The sequence below is a fragment of the Lagopus muta genome, chromosome 2 (genome assembly GCF_023343835.1).
Source record: "Lagopus muta isolate bLagMut1 chromosome 2, bLagMut1 primary, whole genome shotgun sequence".
Lineage (NCBI taxonomy): Eukaryota > Metazoa > Chordata > Aves > Galliformes > Phasianidae > Lagopus > Lagopus muta.
Window position 1 is genome coordinate 6,072,192 of NC_064434.1, and position 24,432 is coordinate 6,096,623.

The 24,432-nt window shown below is 48.3% G+C and overlaps 2 protein-coding genes across 2 annotated transcripts in view; one reads left to right on the plus strand and one right to left on the minus strand.

Moving 5' to 3' along the window:
* The window catches only part of PTK2B (protein tyrosine kinase 2 beta), a 140,932-nt gene that overhangs the window by 94,766 nt on the left and 21,734 nt on the right, over positions 1-24,432 (minus strand). The window lies entirely within an intron of this gene.
* On the plus strand, positions 20-23,797 carry HADHA (hydroxyacyl-CoA dehydrogenase trifunctional multienzyme complex subunit alpha). Its single transcript, XM_048937350.1, has 20 exons — positions 20-153; positions 4,460-4,501; positions 4,590-4,660; positions 5,261-5,394; positions 6,602-6,740; positions 7,724-7,843; positions 7,929-8,031; positions 10,100-10,222; positions 10,991-11,109; positions 11,922-11,978; positions 14,745-14,854; positions 15,323-15,457; positions 15,963-16,134; positions 16,800-16,886; positions 18,385-18,525; positions 19,763-19,831; positions 21,025-21,220; positions 22,108-22,222; positions 22,754-22,899; positions 23,271-23,797. Exons 1-20 carry the CDS (start codon positions 66-68, stop codon positions 23,414-23,416), a joined length of 2,313 nt encoding a protein of 770 aa, XP_048793307.1. The 5' UTR covers positions 20-65; the 3' UTR covers positions 23,417-23,797.

Below are 24,432 nucleotides of genomic sequence, written 5' to 3' on the forward strand. Positions count from 1 at the left end.
CGGGCGCGGCTCGAAGCCCCCTCTCCTGGCGGCCTCTCCCTCATTCGACCTCGCGCGCATCGAAGATGGCGGCCGCAGTGCGCGCTATCGGCAGCTTGGGGCGCTTCGCGGCCGCCGCTAAGTATTGCCCGCCCTGTCGCCTGGCGACTGAGGGTGAGCCGCGGGGGGAGGGAGCCGTGTGTGAGGAGGGGGATCAGTGGTGAGATGGCGGGTGGTTGGGTTGGGGGGTGTAGAGGCCTCGCAAGAGGGTTTGTGAGGGGTAAAGGGCCGTGGGGATGGCACTGTGAGGGGAGTGTGGTGTGCAGGTGGCACCTGAGGTGTTTGTGAGGGGCGGAGGGCGGTGTGCTGATGTGTGGAGGTGACAGCAGGGGGGCTGTGAGGGGAAAAGGCGTTGTATGGGGGTCACCAGAGGGATCTACGAGGGGAGGGGAGTCGTAAGTTTGTTACAGAGAGAGTGGAGAGGTGCTGGAACAGCTGCCCACAGTGGCTGTGGATGCCCCGTCCATCCCTGGAGGTGTTCAAGGCCAGGTCGGGTGGGGCCCTGGGCAGCCTGGTCTGGTGTTAAATGTAGAGGTTGGTGGCCCTGCCTGTGGCAGGAGGGTTGGAGCTTCATGATCCTTGAGGTTCTTTCCAACCTTAGCCATTCTGTGATTCTGTAAGACCCGTTGTTCCCACTGGGTGAGGGCTTCATTAGGGCTATATCAGGAGTTTACGGGCTGTGAAGTGGTGTGTCCACACGTGAGAGTCTTTCTAGGAGATGTGAGCAGGTCACTGGATAGGGTGGCTCTGTGTATGTATCTTGGAGGCTGGTGGAGATGGGAGTTGCTGAGGTATGTGGTGAGGGAGCCCCTATGAGGGGGGGGCTCCTGGGTGTGTGCCTCCTTGAGGGAACTGCTATGCCATGCCAAGATCTCACCCCTGCAGCCTCTGTGTCCTCACAATTGGAGATATCAGTGTGTCCCCATGTCCTGGGAAGCTGTGGTATCCCTATATAGTGTATCCCTATATATAGGGATATACATCCCTATATGTCCTATCCAGGACAGCTGCTCTCTGTATGTCTTCTGTACATGTGTGCATTTGGGAGAGTGTCTGTGTGGCTCTGGAGGTGTCCCGTGGTGTATGTTGAAGTGACAGTGCTGTCCTTGTGTCCTTGTGTGTGTGCACGAGGGCTGTCCCCATGTCTTTGGATGTCTGGCTGGCTCCTGGGGCTGCTCTCAGAGCACCTCAGTGCTTTTGTGCCCCCAGGGGAGATCTTTGTTTTAGGGACCCATTTGCACACACCTGGGGGTGCCAGGAGCTTCCAGATGGCCGGGGAATACCTCTGGTGCACCACATCTGCCATAATTCTGGTGTGCAAGCATTTCTCCCTTATGCATTTGCTCCCTGAACTGATTTGCAGTGCCTCCCTATAGAAGTTCCAAAGAGAGAAGTCACCAGGAATCCAAGTAAGATCTGAGAACAAAGCTCAAGCTTTTGGAAGCAGCCAATTTTTGTGCTCTGAAGGGCCTTAGAATCTTCTATGGATGTGGAGCTGAAGTTAGCAGTGTTTCCTAGGACTTCATGCCTGTCTTTGTATGGTGTTGGAGCAAATTTGTGCACGACCCAGTTGCTACAGGAGCAGAGTGCTGCAGTTGATAACAAGCAGAACTGTGGGAACTCCAGAGGTTTCTGGGGCCATCGTTGGTGGATTTGTTTCTCCTAGTAATGTTCTTCATTACAGTCCTGGAGCTGCAGTTGCTTATCATAATTAGTAGTGTTGTTCTGCTGCAACAAAGCATTTATCAAGCAGCATGCAAACCTAGCTAGGGCAGGCCAGAAAGCATGCAAAAGGCAGTAAGTAGGCTAAAGAAAAGCTCAGGAGCAAGCCCTACCTGCTTAGCTACGTGTGCTGACAGCTTCCCGGAGGGGACAGTGAGGCTCAGTGTGCCAGACATTTCCCATCTTGCAGCTTACAGGAGAGGTGCTGCAGCTCGTTGGCTTTGCTCAGCTTAGTTCAGGACTGCAAGGAGCCTTTTCTCAGCCACCTATGGATCCCGTTCCCAGCTCCAGTGGTCTGCCATCTCTGGGTGAGCGTGGGGAAGTGCTGGGTAGGGAAGTAGCAGGGAAATGGTAGAAAAGAAAGTGGGAGGAAATAGGTCATGGCTAGCTGTCAGGAAAGAGGTGTTTTCTGTTCTGTGCTGTATCTGAAGTTCTGTGCAGAATCCTGAGAGCAATTTTTATGAAGCATTCTTTCTCCAGACGGTCTTTCAGTTGGAATGAATGAAGTAGGCAAAATTGGTCGATGTTCAAAAGTTTGTGAGTCGTTAGTGACATGACAGAAATGTGCATCTGGCCTGATGCTGTGCTGCTTCCTTCAGAATCACAGAGGAGGGGGGGGTTCTGCCTCTGATCTTGGCAAGTTACCAGCACTGTTGCTGAATGATTTGATTCCTCAAGCCGACGTGCTGTGACTGTGACCAAGTAAACATGGAAAATATCTTCCACATTCCGAAACTAAAAGCACAAGGGTGCTGGGATTTAAAATAAAAGACTCTCAGGCTGATGAAACCTCGCTTGGTTGTTGAGCTGCTTTTACTCTTGCGACACAAGCATTCCCCAAAGAGTTTGTGTTTAAAGTATGGTGAGATTTGTTCAGCCTTGCCCTTGATTATTTTTTTCCCCCTCTTCCTATCTTTTGTTTTGCTAAACCTGAAAGCAAAGTAGAATTCAAGGTGTAAGGTTTTCTCAAAAGCAGTCTGTTTTGTGTGAAGGAATTTGAAAGAGGAAAACGTGTTTGGCTGTAGGATAAGGTTAATTCATTGTTTCAGGTTTTTCTTCTTATTATTTTGAATTGGGGTCATACAATGGAGGAAACTGTTGGTAAGCACTGGGGAGAGGTGTTGCTGTCCCTGCTCTACCAGAATCTGGTTGCGGGTGTGGAAGGAGAACACGATCATCTGCTTTGCAACTGAGATTCGTTTGATCTAATTCTCCTTCCTGATATGCCTAGAAGTGATGCAGGATTAAAATGAAAGAACTCAGACAGGGCCAGTCTTCTTGGCAGAACACTGAGGTTGTTTTTGCCAGGTTAAAATGCTGCTGAGTTATAAGTGCAGAGTATGATGCCGAGGAGCATCTTCCAGTGAAGAGATTATTGTCAAACTGTGCTCAAATGTGTGCTTAGGTTCAGAAATACCTGTCTTCAGCTCTCTAAAAGTTTAGGGGAGTTGCAACCTGGGCCACTCTGTGGGCCTGCAAATACTTCAGAGCAGCTTTGGAGTGGCAATCCATTCATCTGTTGTTCATAAGATGGCATTTGGGCGCAGAGCGACACACAGTTTCCATCCTGCGGTGCAGCCCTGCGTGTGTGTGGGACCTGAGGAATGGAGCACAAAGGTCACAGCCTGCTGCCAGCACTGCGGCGGGATGGAAGGAGGGTCGAAGTGCAGGGGAGCTGCAGCCCTGAGCTGTCATGGGGCTGTGGGGGGACTGAGGTGCTGGTGGGGTGCAGGGAGGGATTGCGAGCTTTCCTCTGCTGAATTTTCCACGTGATTGCTGGGAAAGGGATTGTTTTCCTCTTGAACATGCTATCAGCACTAAGCAATATACCTCCCCCAGCTAATTGTACCATTGGTAGGTGTGCACTGTGGTGTGAGAAGCAGCTTTGGCAGCGATTCAGCATAGGTCTGCAGTAGAAGAAGATCCTGTTGGTCAGGATCAAGGTCACTCAAACAGAGCTGGGGTTCGTTTGTGTAGCAGCAGGTCGTTGGACAGAATACAGTTTCTCAGCAGCAAAAGGAAATTTGGGGTTTCACTTGCAGGCAGAACTTGTTTGTATGGTGGTCTGAGTTTTTGGAGTGCTTTGAAACAAAACAAGTTTGTCTGGGTGCTTCTTCCTGTAATTGGTAGGGATGGATCTGGTATTTAGTTGATAGAGAATGGAGGAGAGAATGAACATCATGTGCTCTTGCTCTGGCTTTCCAGGTGCACTCCCTGCTGTCTCTGAAGTAATGCTTGCGTTGGCACAGGTCACAGGCACAAGTGTATTTTTGCAGTATTGTAGGGCAGTTATTTGATCTATGGAGAATGTAACTTGAAGGCTTCAAACTCCCCAAAGTGCAACAAGGTCTGAAGGTTACTGTGTTGAACTGTGCACCCTGATGGCAAAACACCCCCATGTGCTGCCTCTGTTGTCTCTCCTCAGCTTCTGAGGAATGACGCTTTGGTTGCTGCCCTCAGCTTAGCATTCCTGTATTGGAAGCTGCAGGGTGGCAGCTGTGTGTGAAGGTCACTTCCATAGCATGGAGTGTGCTGAACTCTGGTGGTAGCACAGAGCCTTAAAGAAGGAGCAGGCTGATGAGCAGGATTTCCTGTAACGTTGCTTGGCACAAGGGGAGACAGGAGGATACGTTCACAAGGGACACTGCAGCTGAGATTGCTGAGCATTCATTTAACATCTGCACCATCTTTTCTTTAGGCTATGCTTGCCGTAACGTCTCCACCTCCACTGCTCTTCAGGGTAAGCTTGAAGATTTTTTATGCAAGTTCATCTTCTTTCCTAAAACCCATTGAACATAAGCTGATAACGTGTTTCCCTTTGTTTCCAGCTAGAACCCACGTGAGCTATGATATCAAAGGAGATGTTGCTGTTGTACGCTTCAACACACCAAATTCAAAGGTACTGTTTCAGCTGCAGTGCAGAGGAGGCACTGAAAGCGCTGTGATTTCAGACCAAGATCATCCCTAACCTGCAGCCTTTCAAAGTTGTGAACTAAGTAAAAAAAAATGGACAAGTGAGCATTTGGGCGTTTAATGAGAGGGTGAGAGGTGATGGCCTCAAGTTGCACCAGAGGAGGTTCAGGTTGGATATTAGGAAACATTTCTTCTCCAAAAGAGCAGTGAAGCATTAGAACAGGCTGCCCAGGGAGGTGGTGGGGTCGCTGTCCCTGGAAGTGTTAAGGAAACGTGGAGATGTGGTGCTGAGGGACATGGCTTAGTGAGCACAATGAGGATGGGTTGATGATTGGACTCGATGATCTTGGAGGTTTTTTCCAACCATAATGATTGTGTGATTGTAATTATACCAAGCAATAGGCTGAGTGAATTCCCGAGTAGCATATTCCTTCTGTTGACACATTAGAAAATGCACTCAGGTTTGCCATTGGCCTTGGCTTTTTTTTTGTTTAATCAGACTGTCTTCCATGCATGTTTTCTTAATCAGGTTAAATTCCACCATCTCCTGCAATCCCTATTTACAGTGTTTGTTTGCTGCCTTCAGGTGAACACTCTATCCAAACAATTGAATGCAGAGTTTACTGAAGTAATGAATGAGATTTGGGCCAATGAAGCAGTCAGAAGTGCCGTCCTCATCTCTTCAAAGCCAGGTTCTTTTATTGCTGGAGCAGATATTGAGTAAGTTTATGGGTTTTACAAGTTATGCTGATGGTGTTTCCTCTGAAGCCTGGTAACCAGGACCAGAGTCCTGGTGTGCTGTGCAGTCTGAGCAGTTTGTCACTGGCATCTCCCCAGGGGTGAGGCAGAGGCTGGGTGTGAAATCCTTGTGCACCGGACGTGGAGCTTGATCAGACCAAGTCAGGACCTTGATAAAAAGGAGCTTGGCTTGTCATTAAACTCGATTTGCTTGTAGCACTGGGTCATTCCTTCCTGCGTGCTGGGGTGCAGCCAAGGAAAGTTCCTTTCCTGGCTCTGGGGTTAGCATTGTGCTTTGGGCTGGGACACAACAAGGGCAGACAATTTGCATGCAGAGCTTCATTTAAGCTGGGTTCGAGTGCCTGGTTGTCTGCCAGCACGGCCCCTCGATGAAGCAGGACTTGGCTTCCTGCCATGTGAAGCATCCAAGCAGCCTCCCAGGCCGTTGGCTGTGGGGAGCTCACAGGGTGTGTGGGACCTGGAGTGCTGTTAGTCCTGACCACGGGCAGGGACAGAATTATTGTTTAAAGACATCAAAAGCCAGAAAACTCTCAGTTTTCAGGAAGGTAAATGGCAAACCATTGCAAAAAACTTAGTACCTTTTGCTCTGCTCCTGAATAAGGCCAGGCACTTGATAGGTGATATGTTGGGACTGAAGGAGTAGTGAGAGCAGAGCAAAAGGACAGGCTCTGTTTAAGAGGTGCCTGCTGGCCTCAGCACTGCCAGCCTGCTGAATTGTGCCTGCCTGGCAAACAGTTCTAGCCTCCATGGGAATAATTGGCTGAGGGAGTCTCTAATTGGCAGAGTGCAGCATCAGAGCCTTGGCCATCTGCTTCTCTAAAAAGTGATCCTGGATTCTCCCCGCACCCTTTCTGGCAAGTGCTTTGAGTTTTCCTATGACCCCTTCCTCTTCTCCCCCAACGCTTTTCAAAGCCCTGACACAAGGAAACTCATTCACTGCCTGCAAGCACAAACCAGTGTCAGCTCGTGGTGACTTAACCCACTGAATTTAGTAGTCTTCCTGCGTTGTCAGTTAATCTAAGACTGTGGGACTGAATAGCTCTGGCCTGTCTGTCAGTCACTGGAGCTTGGTGGGAAAAGGGGAGCAAACTCCTTGAAGCACTCTCCATTTTATTGCTGTTTTCTCAGTGCTTTTCCAGTTCTGATCAGCCTTTCTGCCTCACTGCAGCATGATTGCAGCCTGCAAGACTTCTCAGGAAGTGACTCAGCTCTCTCAGGAAGGACAGAAGATGCTGGAAAAAATTGAGCAGTCTCCAAAGCCCATAGTTGCTGCCATCAGTGGCTCCTGCCTGGGAGGAGGACTGGAGGTACTGAGCAGTTCTGAGCCTGCTAAGCAGCAGTGGGAGTCGGTAGCACTGGTTCTCTAAGTTCCCCACATGATGCCTGCAGGTCTGCCCTGTGAGGGTTTTGAGACCTGGCATGGATTCATTACATCCATTCAAATGAGTTTGTGGCAAGTTAATGGTTTGGAGCTTCAGAGCTCTGCCATGCTCGTTTTCCTGCTTCTGTCAGAAGACAGATAGGCAGATACAGTGTGTGTGGGCCAGAATAATATTGAGATGAGAGCATCCTGGGGCAAACAGGCTGTTTCCAGCAGGCATTGAATTTGCATAAGTACTGCTGGCAAAGTCCAGGCTGGAAATGAGTCTCACATCCCAGCAGCTTCTGTTCTTTTAAAGGTTCCTATGGGAGGGATGAGTGTGGGGAACCTGGCCAGGCTGCACCCTGGTCTGCATGCCCTTCTCCCTTGTTGCCCCTTCAGCTGGGTGCAATATCTGCTTCATAATCTCCACTCAGTGTATTGTAAACTAAGACTGCAGTAACTCGTAGAGCAAATTTGTTGCTAAAGTGGAACAACATCATGGGAATAGTCTTGAGTTGCTTGCATACTTCTTAAGCAGTCACATCTTTACAGGCACAGTGGTGATTGATCTGGACTTGGTGAAGAAGTGATTATATCATGGTTGATCTGTAAATGGGATCCTGCTTTAAATGCAGTGAATGACTGTAGCCCTTAAAGGTCTCAATGCGAATTAAATTAATGAGGTTTGAAAATAGCTTGATTCAGATTGTTAGTCTCATGTTCGTGTCAGTTACCATCAGCCCTGAGTGTGCTGGAAGAAGCCATGAATGAGTACTGAAGGAATTTGAGCAGCTGAGTTAGGGACTCAGGATAGAACTAGGAGGAAAGCCAAAGCAGTATGTACAAGAAACATATTTTGATGGGTGCCCACTTCTTCTCTGGTCTTTCCCAGGAAAACCTTCAGTTGTCCCTTCCTTTTTTTTTAAGGTTGCCATTGCCTGTCACTACAGAATAGCTACGAAGGACAGGAAAACAATCTTGGGAACACCTGAAGTGTTACTGGGACTCCTGCCAGGGGCAGGGGGAACTCAGCGGCTGCCAAAGATGGTAAGAAGGAGAAAAACCTCACGCTGCAGCTTCTTCTGCTGCATGATATAGTCCCTCTTCTAAAGTCCTCTTTCTGTGCTTCCAGGTGGGACTTCCTGCTGCCTTTGATATGATGCTGACTGGGAGGAACATCCGTGCTGACAGAGCAAAGAAGATGGGTCTGGTTGACCAGCTGGTGGACCCGCTAGGTCAGACATGGTGCCTCTGAGTTGCTAGGAAGCTGATCTGCTGCCTGTTGGTTAACCTCTCCATTTTAATGGGGGAAGAAGCCATGGATGCCACAGTCTAGGTGGAGCAGAGCATGTGGACTGCAAAGTTGTTACCATTTTCTGCAGGATAATCTTCATTCCCACTGCTGAAGCATGGGCACAAGGGTCTTGAAATGTCAGGCTAAAGCTAAGTGAGCAGGGGAAGGTCAGCATAGAAAGCAGCAGGCGTGTTGGCTCTCTTACTTAAACTAATGCTATAATTGAGAACCTGCATTCCTCATTTATCATGTCAGAGGAACAGATTGCAATCTGTAATGGAAGAATGGATGATCAGTGCCTATGCAGATGTTAATTCCAGTGGCAAGATCCTGAGAAGCCAGCTCCCACAGCTTAGGCACTCTGAATTGCTAACTGACTTTCAGTTGGATGGAGATGTTCCTTGCAGGTTGCAGAGCAGATTGCACTTCCAAGTGCTCCTGAATGTGAAGAAAATGCATGTACATATTTTAAAAGTGCTGCTATCTATCCTGAGAAATGCAAGGGAAGCTCACGTGTGTCTTGTCTCACACCAGCTGGGTGAGGTGTTATTAGCTTTGTTTTCACTTATAAAATAGATCTGTGGTACCCAGGCAGGAGTTAAATCTGCTGATGAAGCCTTCCCACTGTATGTATTAGGTGTGAATTGCCTTTAAGAGCTAACTAGAGTGGCTTTTTATATCAATGATTACTAAAGCAGATCTGACTTTTTTGAAAATGTGTTACCATTCTTGACTCAAACCAGATTAGGACATAAAAGAAACACAAAAAACATGATATGCAAGCATTAGAGGCATCTCTTGTTCCTTCAAATAGCACCCAGTGCCAATGGGCTTTCTTACAAGTACTCTCATGTTCATTTTCAGTGTCTGCATGAAAGCAGTTGTATTTAGCTGGGGTGATGCTTTAGTTGACTGTAGAAAGCTTTGAAGGAAAGAGATAGCATTAATTAGGAGGCAGATTCATGAATTGCAAGCAGTTCCCCTTCAGTTAGGAGCTCCACAGCATTCTCTTGATGTGCTTAATGGTGTACCCAAATCTGGCATGTGCCTTTTATACAATAGAACGTATTTTAGTTGATAGCTTGAGGCTCCCTTAATTAGGATACTGCAGCAGTTAGAATATTGAGGCTAGGTGTTGCTGTATGTAGTACTAGCTAAAGCAAGGGAGAAACTTCTTGCACTTGAAGGTTGAGGGTTTATTGGACATTAGATGCAGTACAGGTAGTTTTCAGGGATGTGGTTTTGGGTAACTGTTGTCTGTGTGTTTGACAGCAGCAGTGTTGATAAACCTCAGCTGTGCAGACTTTCTGTGCTACATAAGAAAGCAGAGGCACAACAAGAGGGAGAGAGGCAGAAAACTTGAGTTCTGTTAAGATTTTCATGGCGCCTTATGCAGAGTGAAAGAGTGAGAGATAAAGGGCACAAACTGCAACAAGAGGGTTGAAAAAGTCTTTGTAGTCAGATACTGAATAGCTGACTGACTTTCAGTTGGATGGGGATGTTCCTTGCAGGTTACAGAGCAGAAAAAGGTCTTTATAGTCAGACACTGAAAGAAGGATCTAGAGAGGTGATGGGATCTTCATTCTCAGAGATGGTCAGAGCCTGCCCCAAATTCCTCAGGCAATTCCTGAGCAACCTGACTGAATTCTCAAGTTAAATCCAGACTTTGAGCTTGGCCTTGCTTTGAGCAGTAGGTCAGACTGTCTGGCCATGTTCCCATCCAACCAAAGCTTTTCTGTTTTTCTCTGAAATTACTGTTCATGTTTAATCGGTGTACAGCTATTGGCTTCCATTGGGATTTGATATTTTGACACTTCTGTATAAACACTATGAACATTAAATGTCTTGGAGACCTTCAGAATTGAGAAAAGTCAAAAGCAGGGAGGGAGACCAAGTGGCAGCAGTTCAGAGGAATATCCTGTTGCTGTCACACCCTCTCTTCTCCACATGAGCTGCTTCTGTCAATGATAAATTGTGCTGTTTCCTCAGTACTTCTCTTTTGTTCACAGGGCCAGGTGTGAAGGCTCCAGAAGCACGAACAATTGAGTACCTGGAGGAGGTAGCAATTGGCTTTGCTAGAGGGTTAGCCAACAAGACTGTGTCTGCCAAGAGATCAAAAGGACTAGTACAGAGTAAGTCTGGGCACCACAGCCCAAGCCAAGGAACTGCAGTGAATATTAACCCAGCTTTGCTTCTCAGAGATAAGGTCATGCTCCTACTCAATTTTGCCATCAAAGCAAAGTTATTTGATGCTGTAAATTGTCTCCCAAGCCAGGTGGGTTGGTAGTTAGTAGGTTGCTGTGCAGATCTGATCTTCAAGTAGCCAGAGCTGTGCCTGATGGCTTCTAAAGCACCCTAGAAGGGATCCAGGCTCATGGGAAGAGAGGAGCAGCTGCCTTCAGAGGACTGTCCAACCTCAAATTTCTAGTTTCAAGTTCTGTACAAAGCTTGTGTAATTAGGTGAGGAGTGGCACACTGATCTGCCCTGTGCCAATCCTCTTTAGTGGTGCCCTTATGCAGTTAACAGAGCCTGGAAATTCTGACATCTCTCTGTTGAGTTCTGCTTTGCACTTATATTAGGAGGAAACTTTAGTCCTAGAAGAGGCTTGTCCATGGAGAAAGCCACAGATGCCCTGCTGAGCAGATCATGCTGCCTGTGACTAGCTGAGTTTCTGGTGCACGCTCCTATTGCAGCTACACAACAGTCACACCTCCAGGTTGCATGGGGCCCTGGGCAGCTTGGTTTAGTGGTTGGCAATGCTGCCCACAGAAGGGTGGTTGGAGCTCAATGATCCTTAAGGACCCTTCTATGATTGTACTCTTTAACTGTTGGTTTAGTTATTTTAAGGCTGGTCACAGGCATAGCACTGTGCTGAGATGTGCTTTGTTCCATCTTGCAGAGATAACAGACTATGCAATGGCTCTTCCATTTGTGAGGCAGCAAGTCTACAAGACAGTGGAGAGCAAAGTTCAGAAGCAAACCAAAGGGCTGTACCCTGCTCCACTGAAAATCATTGAGGTAATGCCCACTGTGAGACATAAAAAACCTGAGTGAAGATGGATCTTTGGGGTAAAGAACATGGCAACAGGCAGGGGGGTGGTGTTTCCTTCCTCTGAGCCAAGCCATAGGTACTGACCTTTATTTTGACCAATTTATATGGTACTGGAACAACAGGTTGCCCAAGGAGGCTGTGGATGCCCCATCCCTGGAGGCATTCGAGGCCAGGCTGGATGTGGCTCTGGGCAGCCTGGTCTGCTGGTTGCACATAGCAGGGGGGTTGAAACTAGATGATCATTGTGGTTCTTTTCAACCCAGGCCATTCTGTGATTCTGTGAAACCCAAGAGAAGGAATGCTTAGCTTGGGATTCTTTGTCTGTACAACTTTGTCAGTAAAACTAGTGCTGTTTTCCTGGCACTAACCCCACAAAATGTAAGTTCTGTAACTAGCACAGCATTGTTTTACTTACAGACATTATCCATGCTTGGATTTTTGTGTTTGTTTTTTTTTAATTGACTTCACCTCTAAAACCTGTGAATGTCACCCTCTGACAGAGCTGTGACCTTACAGGAGCAGAGTCCTACTGAATCCATAAGGTTTGTGTGAATACCAACCTGGCAGAAAACTCACTGCCATGGTACTGATCTGTGCTAGGACAGGGTGATCCTTAACTTTGCTTTGAACAGCATGGACAGGACCCAGTGTTTGAAGTGCCCTTTGAATACTGGGGAGGGGTCACTGGTGAGAACAGGAGGTGCAGCTAAGCAATTATTAAAGCTGTTGGTGGATGTGCCTTTAATCATGGGAAATCTTTATTGTTGTTTTTAAATAGGTTGTAAAGGCTGGTCTTGATCAGGGGCGGGACACTGGATACCTCACTGAATCCCAGGTAAGAAGATGAGATCCCTGGTAGCAGTAAATAAGCTGTATAGTTGTGTGGTGAGTTTAACCGTGCACACAAAGGATAATATTCTTCACAGGCTGCCCAAAATGGTGCCTGGATCCCTGCCCACTCTTCTGCAAGTGGGGCTGTGGAAAAGGCCTATCTTGAGCAACAGAGCTGGTTTTGTGTTGTGTTTTTTTTCTTTGTCGTTGTTGTTCTGGTTTAGTTTTTTGGTTTTATTCAGGGTTCTTCATCTGTGAAAACAGTTTGTGCTTCTTCTCATTCTTGTCTGTTTGTTCTTCCTGGGCTGGGAATAATCAGGCTGAGTTCGCTGATCTAGGTTTCACGTAGCAGGACTTTGTGTTTGATTTCTCTGTATATCTGAGCAGTATTTGTTTGTTCTGAGTGGCACATGGGACAGGTAACCCATGTAACAGGATGTGGCTCTGGTGATGTCATTCTCAGGAGTTTTTGCAGCTAGTTTGGTGCAAGCAAGTAATTTCTCCCAAGAGCAAACTTCCATTTTCACCAACACTCAATTTATTCTGACACCTTTCTTCACCATTGTCTTTGCTGAGGATGTTGTCTCTTACTCCCTTATTTTTTTGCCATTAGTCTGATTTTTCTAGCTCAAAGTAGTTTGTGCTGGTCCTTTCTCACTCGCTGATGACTTTCAGTTACTCGTGAACATTGGATGCTTTTGTGGTGCTTTTGTTTGTTTGTTTTCAGTAGTGGTTTCTCACACAGAACAAGACTTCTCTTTCCTTATCCCTCAGTGGAACTGGCCTTATTTAGCAGCCATTCCAGTGGGAGTACTGCTAATACTGGCCATTCAGAGCAACCTCAGCATGCTGCAGAGCTGGGCAGGCAGGAGCCTTGTGAAGTTCAGCAAAGGGAAGTGCCAAGTTCTGCCCCTTGAGAGGAGCAGCCTCAGTCTCCAGCACAGGCAGAGAAGCCTGGACTGAGTCCAGCAAAAGGTCACAAAAATGATTGGAGAGCTGGAACTCTTCAGACTGGAGAAGAGAATGCTCAGGGGGGTGCATAAATCACCAGTGTGCATAAATACCAGCAGCAATAGGGAAAGAATAGCTGCACACTTTGGTATCCAGTGGCAGGATAGGAGATAATGGGGTTGTGATTCATTGATTCTGTGAAATAAACCCCTGTTTTGTCCTTCCTTTCCATTCAGTTCTTTACTTCCCTACCATGTTTGTTCAGTTCAGCACCAATAACTGTTCAATAATTCGTTTTTTCTCTTTGGTCTCAATTTTGCAACACCTGTACTCTACTCAAACTTAGTATTCTTGATATAGATGAGGTAACCCTGGCCTCACACAGTGGTTCTGATGTCATTACCTGAGCACTGCTAGCTTTGCAACTCATGGATCCCCAGAAGATTCACAACATTCCCATCTGTTTATCTGTGCATTTGGGCTATCTGTCACATCTCTGCTCCTTCACCACCGCTGAAATGCAGCCCTCTCACATAGCACTGTCTGCAGCCTTCATCAGCTTTCCATGCTGCTGTCTGGCACATCCAGCAGTTTCTCATGCTTTGTAGTAGATTGCTTTGTTCTCTTCTGGTGGTGAAGTCCTGGTCTGAGATGTAGCTGTCTGCCCTGTACCTTAGCAGTGACCTCCTAGATGCACCCCCAGAACTGTCTGTTCTAGTTATTCATTCCACCCACATTTGATCTGATGCTGAATAAAAGACTCAGGATACTCTGTTCCTTACAGAAAAGAACGAGTGGTTTATTTCCTCATAGCAACAGGATGAAAATCTTACCAGGAACCCCTAAAGAATAAGAGTTCGTGTTGTGCCTTTTCTAATGCCTCCTCCTTTCCCTTAGGATAGGAGAATCACAGATCCTTTTCCAATCTTCTTGTTTCTGATATTTTAACAAGCCTTTAACTCAGAGGACAGCAGTGAGGGAAGATACTGCCTGCTGCACACTCCATTATATCAGTGGTTTTCCCTAGCTGATTTGGCTCAGACAACATCATTAGTTTGCAGTCACCATATGCTGCCTTTTGTCTTCGTGTCCCCTTTCCTCTTTCATGCTGAATGCTGAGAGATTATGCAGGCCTTTGATTTTGTGGCCTCTTTGTGATCATCTGAAAATGGCATCAGGGTCCTGCTGTCAGTGAGAATTGGCCTGGTTAGAGATTTTTCTCAAAGTCTGAGTGCAGGACCCTTTCACTTGGAAGCAGCTGGATGATGGCCCTGGACGATGGCCCTGGCCAGTGCAGGATGCATGTGGGAGAGAAAGGGTCACTTCTTGCTCTAGTCTCACGTCTGTAATTATCACTGGGGGAAGCAGAAGTGCCTCCTGCATTTGTAAGACCCTCAGAGGTGACGAGGTAGCAGCTTCACCTCTGGTTTACCCTGCCAGTGTTTGGAGGTTCCCAGGATGAGTGGAAATGAGTTTTGAATGCGTTAGCGGGGAAAGAAGAAGATGGACACACCAAAATGATGGCTGCTTTTGTTCCCTGGCAGACTTCTGCTCCTGTAGACACTTGTGTGTGTTAGAGGTATCTTTACATTATGCTGTTGATGGGAAATGGCATTGAGCAAGCAGTTCCTTACTGCTGGCCTGTATGGGAGGTAATGGTGCAAAGTGAGCCTGCCTGTGCAGGGAGGACAAACATACTTTGTGCTTCCATTTCCAGGTGACTCATCTACGTGGCTGTGCCATGTGTTTTCATCTACACTTGGAAGTGTGACAGCTGTCAAAGACTTAAGTTTTTGCTTCCCTCTTCCCTTTCTTTCAGAATTTTGGCCACCTTGCAATGACCAATGAATCCAAGGCTCTGGTCGGACTTTACCATGGGCAGGTGCGCTGCAAGAAGAACAAGTTTGGAGCACCTCAGCGAGAGGTCAAGTGAGTGAAATGTGGGGGGTCTGAAGGAGAAGCTGGAGGACATCTGCTGATAGGCCAAAACCTTGAGTCCTGAAAAGCAGAAGAGAGATTTCCAGCCTTGGAAATGTAAATCTTCTGTAGTTTTGAGGTCTCACCTGCAAATTAAGTCTTTCTGCTTTTTTAAAAATAGTGCCTGTATAGACAGAATTCAGGGTGGACATCAGGAAAAATTTCTTCTCTGAAAAAGTGGTCCAGCATTGGAAATCTGATCAGGGAAGTGGTGGAGTCACCATCCCTGGAGCTGTTCAGGAAGAGGGTATATGTGGCACTTAGGGATGTGGTTTAGTGGGAATGGTGGTGATGGGTTGGTGGTTAGACTTTATGATTTTGGAGATCTTTTCCAACCTTAGTGATTCGATGACTCTGTCTGTGTGGAAATTCAGCTATTTCCAGCTTTGAATGCTTTCCCCCCACACACTTTCACTACAGGACCCTGGCAGTGCTGGGAGCAGGGCTCATGGGAGCTGGGATTGCCCAGGTTTCAGTGGATAAAGGGCTGAAGACCATTTTGAAAGACACAACGCAGCAAGGCTTGGACAGAGGACAGCAGCAAGTCTTCAAGGGGTATGTGAGCTTGCAGGAGTTTGCTTGGCATGGGATGGGACTTCCCTTGGTCAAAATATTCCTTTATTTGCTGGCAGTCAGAAATTTGACAGAAACAGACACCTCTGTTCCTCTGGAAGCTTCTACCATCAAATGTCACAGCAATATTTTCATGTAAGGTTGTCCTATGCAGAGTGCTGAGATGTTGCTATGAAATAGACCCAGAGTACTCAGCCTTAGCCTCTAAAGTAGGTGGACCACCTAAGTGATGATTGCATTAGCTTTTAGATTTATCAGCACCTTATAGAGCTAAGGTGGGTGGGAGTAGTCTTGGCTGATATACCAAGTTGTGTGAGCAGGGTTCTGCTTTTTCCAGATGGCAGGATAGCCCAGTGACAGTCCTGCTGAATTGGAGATAGTATTTTGGGTCCCTGTTCCAGGACATAGGGATATCCTTGGTGTCACAGTGTACATCAGGCAGTCTGGGCTGGCCTGTGCAGGCTCTCTGACAGATGTTCTTCCCTAGGCTGAATGGCAAGGTGAAGAAGAAGAGTCTGACATCGTTTGAGAGGGACTCTATTCTCAGCAACATGACAGGCCAGCTAGACTACAAGGGCTTTGAGAAAGCAGACATGGTGATCGAGGCTGTGTTTGAGGACATTAACATCAAGCACAAAGTGCTGAAGGAAGTGGAGGCCGTGAGTATTGGTTTTGAGCAGCTATACCAGTCATTGCCACTGTATGGTGGAGGCTCAGGGTCTCTTGCCCAGTGGATTTCTCACGTCTTGTGCTGTAGGTTATTCATTTCAGTACATGGGTGAGCATCAAGGTCAGACTTCCCTGTCTGTGAATAAGGAGTCATTAGTTCTAAGCTTAACGGGGACAGTTCTAATATCCTCTGACTCCTGGGAGCTACTCCAGAAAAACTCCCATTCTTCTGAGACAGAATGACAATGTCCTTTGGTATCTCCACATTTTGTCCTTTGCCTATCCCTGGCTTGCTGCCACTGCTCTTCTCTGTTCAAGAGCACAACTGGGGAAATAACTGTTTGCTAAAGCAGCTGTCCTGTGCTCATCTGAAGTCCCTCACTGCAGCATCCAGTGTGGTTACAGTGGACTGCAGAGTCACAGGAGGTCTGAGACTGACTGATACTGCAGACCCCCAGTGGAAATCAGCAGGCCAACTCAGCCAGGCTTAGAATAAACTTATAACACTGGCAGTGAAAATCAGGTTATCCTCATGCCTCAGGCGTTAGCAGGTGCTGGGAATGCTCTGTGCTAGCACTGGTCTCTAAGACTCTGCTCATCACATCTGACTTTGAAGGCTGTGCATTTAAAGTGTCTGTTCCACCTCCTGCCACAGGTGATCCCTCCTCACTGTATCTTCGCCAGTAACACGTCTGCCCTCCCAATCAACCAAATTGCTGCTGTTAGCCAGAGGCCAGACAAGGTGAGTACCCAGTACCAAAGAGCCTGTGAGTCTGCTCTCTGCTGAGTTGTCTGTAGTGGCAAAATGGTTTTGCTGTAGGCGAGCAGAGAAGGAATCTTCTGCTTTTTCCCTGGAACGTGTTAATGCCCACATGGGCAGAGAAGCTACAGAAGTCTGAAGCTGAGAAAAGCTCCAGACAGGGAAACCTAAGTCATTTTAATGGTTGGTTAGATGCAGGAGTGACTTATCACAGTGGGAATGTGCCTCCTCAAGGAAAGGCACTGATCTGGCAGCAAAAAAAAGAGAAGAAAAGTTGGAGGCTGGAAGCTGAATCCAGGGGTGCTGAAACTAAAGGGGCAAGCACAGAGATTTTGAGGTAGATAGGATATGGAGACCGTAGGATCTTGAGGAGAAGGAAAGGGAAGCTCTGGAGATCAGTTGGAAAATATTCCACAAATATAAAAGCAGAGATGCCCTTGGTTGGTTTCCTCAACTCGTTAAAATGGCCTAAAATTTGCCCAGGGCAGCACGTTGCCCAAGCTGCTCATCTCACTGTACAGGTTTCATGGATATCTGTAAGGGTCACAGAGTAACAGCATGCCCTTCCCACTGCTGCAGGATTCTGTGACCTTTGTGAGTCTCTTGGTTTGTTGTTCAGACCTTAGTTGCATAGGAAATGCAAATTCCATCTTAGTTGTTCATTTGCAAATAACATCCTCTTGCTGAATAAATTGTCTGTGTAATGACTCTGTATGGGGAAACGAATAGGAAATCAGCTAACTAATTAGTGTAGTTTCTTTAATTAGTTTTGCAGACTGCAAATGTCCTTCAAGGTGCCTCTGACTTGTGCAGATCTTAGTGCCAAGTGTAGCTTCCAGGAGGCATGAAGGTGACGTCCTGATTACATGGACCTGTTAGGAGGATGAGGCTCACAGACAAATAATCACCTCTGAAACACTCTTTCTGGAGGAAGGCTACGTTTATCTCTGTAATTAGTTGCTGAAAGTATGCCTTCTTGTCCATAGGTAGGCTTTGTCACCCCCCTTTACTCCCCCCAAGAAAAAAAATTACTAGCAGAACACAAGGATTCTGCTGAATATTCGTGTCTTTCACTGCTGCTCCACATCCAGGCTCCAGAAGGAGCACCACCCAGGCATGTTCTGCTCTCCCAGGTCAGGTCAGAGAGCACCTGTATGTCACACAGTGTCTGTGCTTCACCTGGGGACTGAGCTCAGCTGAGATTCCTAGACAGGTCAACAAGTTTTGCTGCCAGACCATTAGCAGAGGGTTGAGCCGTGCTCTTGAGCCTGTAATCATCATATCTAAATCCTCGCTGAAGCAAGAGCTGTGGGATGTGTGCTGCTGCTTCCTTGGGAAAGCTGAGGAGAAAGGGGAAGAGTCCTCCCACTGGAAAGGGATGTAGTAAAGTCTGTGGCTGGGCATTTGACTTTTTTTTCTTCCAGTATTTTGCAGTGCAACACAGAGTGTTTCTTAACCCTGAGCTCTCCCTCCTGCCTAGGTGATTGGGATGCACTACTTCTCCCCCGTTGACAAAATGCAGCTGCTGGAAATCATCACTACGGACAAAACATCCCAGGACACAGCAGCTTCTGCTGTTGCTGTTGGCCTCAAACAAGGCAAAGTTGTCATTGTGGTAAAGGTGAGGGAACACTACGCTAAATACGAGTTGGGATTATAAATAAGAGTGGGCTTGTGCACTGAAACAAGGCTCACATGGCTGTGGATAAGAGCAACTCATCAGAGAAGTAAAAATGGAGGTTAGAAGACAGGTGCCTAGCTGATCCTTTAGATGTCCCTTGGAGCTGCCTTGAAGGGCCAGAGACACAGAAGAAGTCTTGTGGGTCAGCACAAGAAGCTGCATCCCTGCTCTAAGGAGCTTCTAGGAGGCTGCAGTCTGTAGAGACATCAGAGATGGAACAGGGTGTGGGCAGGACCCCTCCACCTCTTCTGTGTGGGGAGTTGCAGGGACAGAGGAGCTTGTGAGCAGTAACCATCCTCTTCCTGGATCTAAATTTTGTGTGATAGGTGTGCAAGTGTAGAGGAAGAGTTATGCAAAGCAGGGGGAGAGGAGAGGCAGGAGCTGAGAACAAACTGCTGTGATCTGTAGGTGGTAGCAGCAGAGTGTCAAAGCCACTATGGAGTGTTAGGCTTATGGCTTCTCTTGAGCACACAGCCCTCAAAACAGTGCTGGTCTTGTGCTCTTGTAGTAGCTGACAGCCAGCAGTACTGCATCAGCTGCATGGGAGGTTCAGCCTGTAGGCTTGTGTCAGTCTAAGTGTAGTTTTGGACTGGTGTTTTCACTAGCCTGCAAAGCTCCAGTAATGCAGAGCAGGTCTCTCTGGTGATGCTGGGAAAACTGGCCTGCCAGAAAGTGCTCCAGGCATCTCTGAAGGCCAATGGGGATACAGTGCTGCTTCTGCAACCCTCTCCCTCACATCAGATGCTTCCTGGAATGGTAGTTTGTAGCCTGTCTCCTGCTTCTTGACTTTGCAAGCGATGTCGGAGATGGAACAAGTTTACGCCTGTTTCAGTTGTGCTTGGTGTTGGTGTTTCAGTTGTGTTTCTCATCATCTCCCTGTTGGATTTGGTGACTTCTGCAACCTGCCTGGGTCCTCCAGGCATTATTTTAAATAAAGCTTTGTGGGGATTTCCAGGGAAAAACCGTTACAGCTTTAAACACTGACGAGTCCCATAGATAGAAGTTGATCTGGGAGTTGACTGCATTCCATTAAAATGGAGTTGAGTGTCTCTGCCATGCATGTCAGTGCCTGAACTGCAGCCTGAGCTGTAAAACTCAGTTTTTGCGCTGCTGATAGAAGTAGTTTGTCCTTGCAGGTTGTTCTCACTTGCTTTCCTATTGTGCTCTTCCTCCCTAGGATGGACCTGGTTTCTACACCACCAGGTGCCTGGGGCCAATGCTGGCAGAAGTGGGCCGAGTTCTCCAGGTGTGTATCCCATGGGCTACAGTGTCCATCAAACAGTAATTTAAATTCTGCTGCTTCCTTGCCCTGTCAGTCTGGTCCAAGTTCTGGATGAGAAGGGAAACTGGATGAGCCTGCAGGACAAGGAGCAGCTCAGGCAACTAATTGGTGTAAAGTAAACCCACAGAATGGCTGTCTCACTACATCCTTGACATGCAGCTGAAGCTGCAGAGCCACACATTAAACTGTTAGCCCTTACTAACCAGCCCCTTCCTGGTGTCTGCTAGGGAGAGGTTTTCTCCCCAGATCCTGGCTTGGAAATACTCACTGGGTATAAAATTCCACTGAAGTCTGATGATCAGTTTCTACAAGATTCCAAACCCTTGGCCCAGTTTCTCTGTTCAGACTCTTTATCAGATATGGGTTCTCTCACTAAAGTGGTTGGGAAGCTCATTTGGACAATTCTTGCAGTGCTGGATCTAGACTTCCAATCATTGAGGGTACATATGAGGCAGAGTGTGCATTGCATTTGCAAGGATACCCCCTTTATCTGCACTATGGTCTGCTCTGTGTTGTGCCATGCGTTGCCTGCAAGGCAGCTCTCCCTGAGTCCAGGGCTGCAAAGCAGAGGGCAACATTACGTGCTCAACATTCAAATAATGATTGGGAGCAAGGCAGGGGTGTACACACAGGTTTCTCTTGGCTCTGCTGCTGACCAGAGCAGGCATGAGAGAGTCTTTGTGGGCTAAGAGTCAGGTTGTCCTCATCAGGGTATGTCACAGCACACAGAGACAACGAGCAAATCCCTGCCACCACGTCCTACCCTTGCCCTGTTCAGGGATTGAGCTGGGCAGGTTTCTGCTCTGTTGAAACAATCTTGCAGAAGAGAGTCCTGTCCTGCATGGAACTTGGTGCCACCTGTAAGGAATTTGCATCCCACTGCGTTAATGAATGAAGAGAGGCACCAGCCTTGGTGCCTGTGATTATCTTCAGCCTTTTCTTGGATGTAATCTGGTCTGATGAGACCTGGTGCCTGGGGTTTTCCTCTTTGCACAAAGTCAGGGGAGAACTGGGAGCTCTGGGAGCACAATTACACTGCTCCTTTCTGTTGTCAAGCAGCTAATGGGGCTTGTCACAGTCTGTGACCCCAGATGAGCCTTTCTACCCTTCACAGTGGGTTTCCAGAAATCTCACTACTTTCCCTTCTATCCCTGCAGGAGGGTATTGACCCAAAGAAGGTGGATGCCATCTCTACAGCCTTTGGCTTTCCAGTGGGTGCTGCCACATTGATTGATGAGGTTGGTGTGGATGTGGCCACACACGTGGCTGAGGATCTCGGCAAGGCCTTCGGCGAGCGCTTTGGAGGTGGCAACATTGGTTTGTTCAAGCTCATGGTGCAGAAGGGCTTCTTAGGTGAGGTGTTAGGCTGTTGTAATCCAACATTTCCTTTTCTTTTTTCCAAGGAAAAGTATTTTGCATCCATCAGCCTCTTCTGCTTCAGGTGAGAGCAGACAGAGCAGTCCTAGGAAAGGGATGGGAAGCTGTACCCTGAGTAAGCCTTGGGACCTTCCTTTGCAGAGATGACTTCCGCAGGCAGAGATGCTGCCTGGAGCAAAAGCAGCAAGCAGGATGCCTTGAAGCTCTGCCTAGCTCTTTCATTGGATCTGCACGTGCAGGGACATGAAAAGCAAGTGTCTGGAAAAAATGAATGTGCTGAAATGAAGCGAGCTCTGACCTGAGGTTTATAGAAGCTCCATGTGAAGGAAGGCAGTGGCTCTGTCCATATGGTAGAAGCTATTTCCTGGTGGGTTCAAGAGTCAGCTGTGCCTCTGAGTATGCCAGGATGGAGCTGTGTGCAGCAGTGGGGCCGGCACTTGGGCCATGGCACCTCTCACCCTCCAAACAACCCTTGCTGTGACCAGAACCTGGCAGTTAGAGTTACTCAGAGCTTGTCCTCTGTCCCTTGCTCCTACCATCAAGGACTGCATCTTTTTTACTGCCGAAGCCGTGCAAATGGTGACGTTATTTGGGTGTCCTCTGGACCTAGTGAAGGCATTGGGGTCTGGCACAGGTGGCAGCATTTTGCCAAGGAGACAGCTGGACATGAGCCCCTTCCCCCTCTTTTTGGTGAGGCAGCAAGGCTCTCTTCTCTCTGAAGAGCCTCTGCTCTTCAGAGGCTGCCTGTGCTGAGAGACTCTGGTCACACTAGCAGAAGTGGGAGTCACGAGGTCAGAGGCAAAGGTGTTGTGAGCATGAGACAAATGTCAGGATGTGACTGTCTTATTTTTTTTCCCTGGCAGGCCGCAAAGCAGGGAAGGGTTTCTACATTTACCAGGAGGGGGTGAAAAACAGGAGCTTGAATTCTGGCATGGATGAGATCTTGGCGCAGTTCAAGTTGCCAGCTAAACCTGAAGTGTGAGTACCTGCAGCACTGAGTGGTGCTGTGGTTCATGCCCTGCCCAGCTCCTCCTGACTCCAAGCACAATGTCTGCACCAGGAGCCTTGAAGGACAGCATTGAACACAGGGTCACTCTGGATGCCAGTTGGCTGTTAGCAGCTACCATGTAGGGGAGCAGATTGTTGGCTCAGGAGAGCCCGTGTTTGTCATAGAATTCATCAGCCTTGCTTGAGTGCCTTTACAGAAAGGCTAGGTTTGTCAGAGCAGGTGGGTTACCGTGGCCTTCATGTGTCAGACCTGTTGTGCAGCCTGATGCTAAAATGTCTCCCATCTGGGAGCTCAATTCCTTGCATTCTTACGTGCCTGCTTCAAGTCACAGCACAGAACTTGGCAGTCCTTAACCTCACATGGCTGGGGACAGCTCCAATGAGAAAAGATTCCTCCCCTCCCCAGTTCTTTCCCTGTCCCTTCACTTCTTTCTTCACATTCTCTGCTGTTAAACTACTGTCTCGAGCTGCACAGCCCTGAAAGATGTCTTTCCTTTGCAGCTGTACTGATGAGGACATCCAGATGCGCTTGGTAACGAGGTTTGTGAACGAGGCAGCCATGTGCCTGCAGGAGGGGATCCTCAGCAACCCCGTGGAGGGAGACATTGGTGCTGTGTTTGGTTTGGGCTTCCCACCTTGCTTGGGAGGTAAGTGTCAGGGGAAATGAAAAATCAAGCTTAAAAAGAGCAGATTTAGGTTAGATATAAGGAAAAAGCCTGAGGTTGGTGAGAGTGGTGAAAAGCTATGGAGTGGTGAAAAAGTGCTGGAAAACTTTGCCCAGAGATGTGATTGATGCCCCATCCCTGGAGATTTGCAAGGTCATTCTGGATCAGGCCCTGAGCAACCTGATCTGGCTGTGCTGTCCCTGTTCATTGCAGGGGAGTTGGACTGGATGACCTTCAGAGGTCCCATCCAACTCTAAGGATTCTGTGGCATATCAGCCAAATCCAGAGCTGTCACCTTTCCAGAAGCCTCGGTGCTCTTCCCTCCTTCAGCACGTGTCCCCCTGTCCCCCCAGGTCCCTTCAGGTACGCGGACTCCTATGGTGCCAAGCAGCTGGTGGACAAGCTGCGGAAGTATGAGGCCGTCTATGGCAGCCAGTTCACACCATGCCAGCTGCTGCTGGACTATGCCAACAGCCCAGGCAAGAAGTTCCACCAGTGAGCATGGCCCACGATGCCCATTTGTGCTGCACCATCAGCTTGAGCCCCCGGGGGCACTGGTGCTCCACCGCCTCCAATTCTCTTTAAGGTTAATCTGCAAGGCACCCTAGGGAGGCAGGGAAGGAAGAAGGGTGGCAGCAGATTGCCTTGTGGCTTGTATTCATTTCAAGTGCCTTATCAGCTGCTGTGTGTTGGCCGCATCCGTCCTGCACCTGTGTGAGCCTGGTGGCTGAGAGAGAATTCCTTCTGCGTTTACCTCCATGTTGCACCCACCAGTGCTCTTGGGGCCTGGCAGGCACCATCCTCCACATGACTGGCCCTGGGGCCTTCCCTTTCCATGAACCTCTACCAATAAATCCCCATCTCCTGGGTTTGGACTCCATGCCTGCTTCTCATCTGCTCTCGCTGGGGCTCAGCCGCTTGGCACTGAAGAACAGAGCCACTGTGGGGTGGAAATAAAGCGTTCAGGCAATCCTCAGGGGTCCTCTCGCTCTGTGGTGGGCCGCCTACGCTTGCTGGCAGCCTGCTGAGCTGTGAGACCAACCAAGGGGAGAGCAAGGGGGGAGTGGAAAAAGGCCGGCAGTGCAGAACAAAGCCCTGCTCTGTCACCTCCGCCATCCATCAGTGCCTGCGAGGAGCCTCCGGCTCTTTTGTCTGGCCCCGAGCGCTGCCGCCAGTGTTATCTTGGCAGATGGACCTGCCTGTAATTGCAAATCAAGCAGCCAAAGGCCAGAAGGATCCCCCGTGGGGAGAGCTCAATTTAAACTAAAAGGCTTTAAATCTCTGCACCTGTCACTGATTTCAGAGCCCTGCCGGCCTCCCCCTCGCTGTGGTGCCAGGTCTGTCTCCCAGCCCGAGCAGAGCCAAGCAGGATCCTCATTGCTCGTTCCGTGCTGGCTTTGTGCACTGCTCAAAGCCAGCACTGTAGAGCTGAGTTGAGACACGACCTCTGTCGTGAGGCCGGGGAGGTGGCAGCCCACAAGGGAGCTCTCTGCTGCTTCTGCTTGCCCTGGGGAC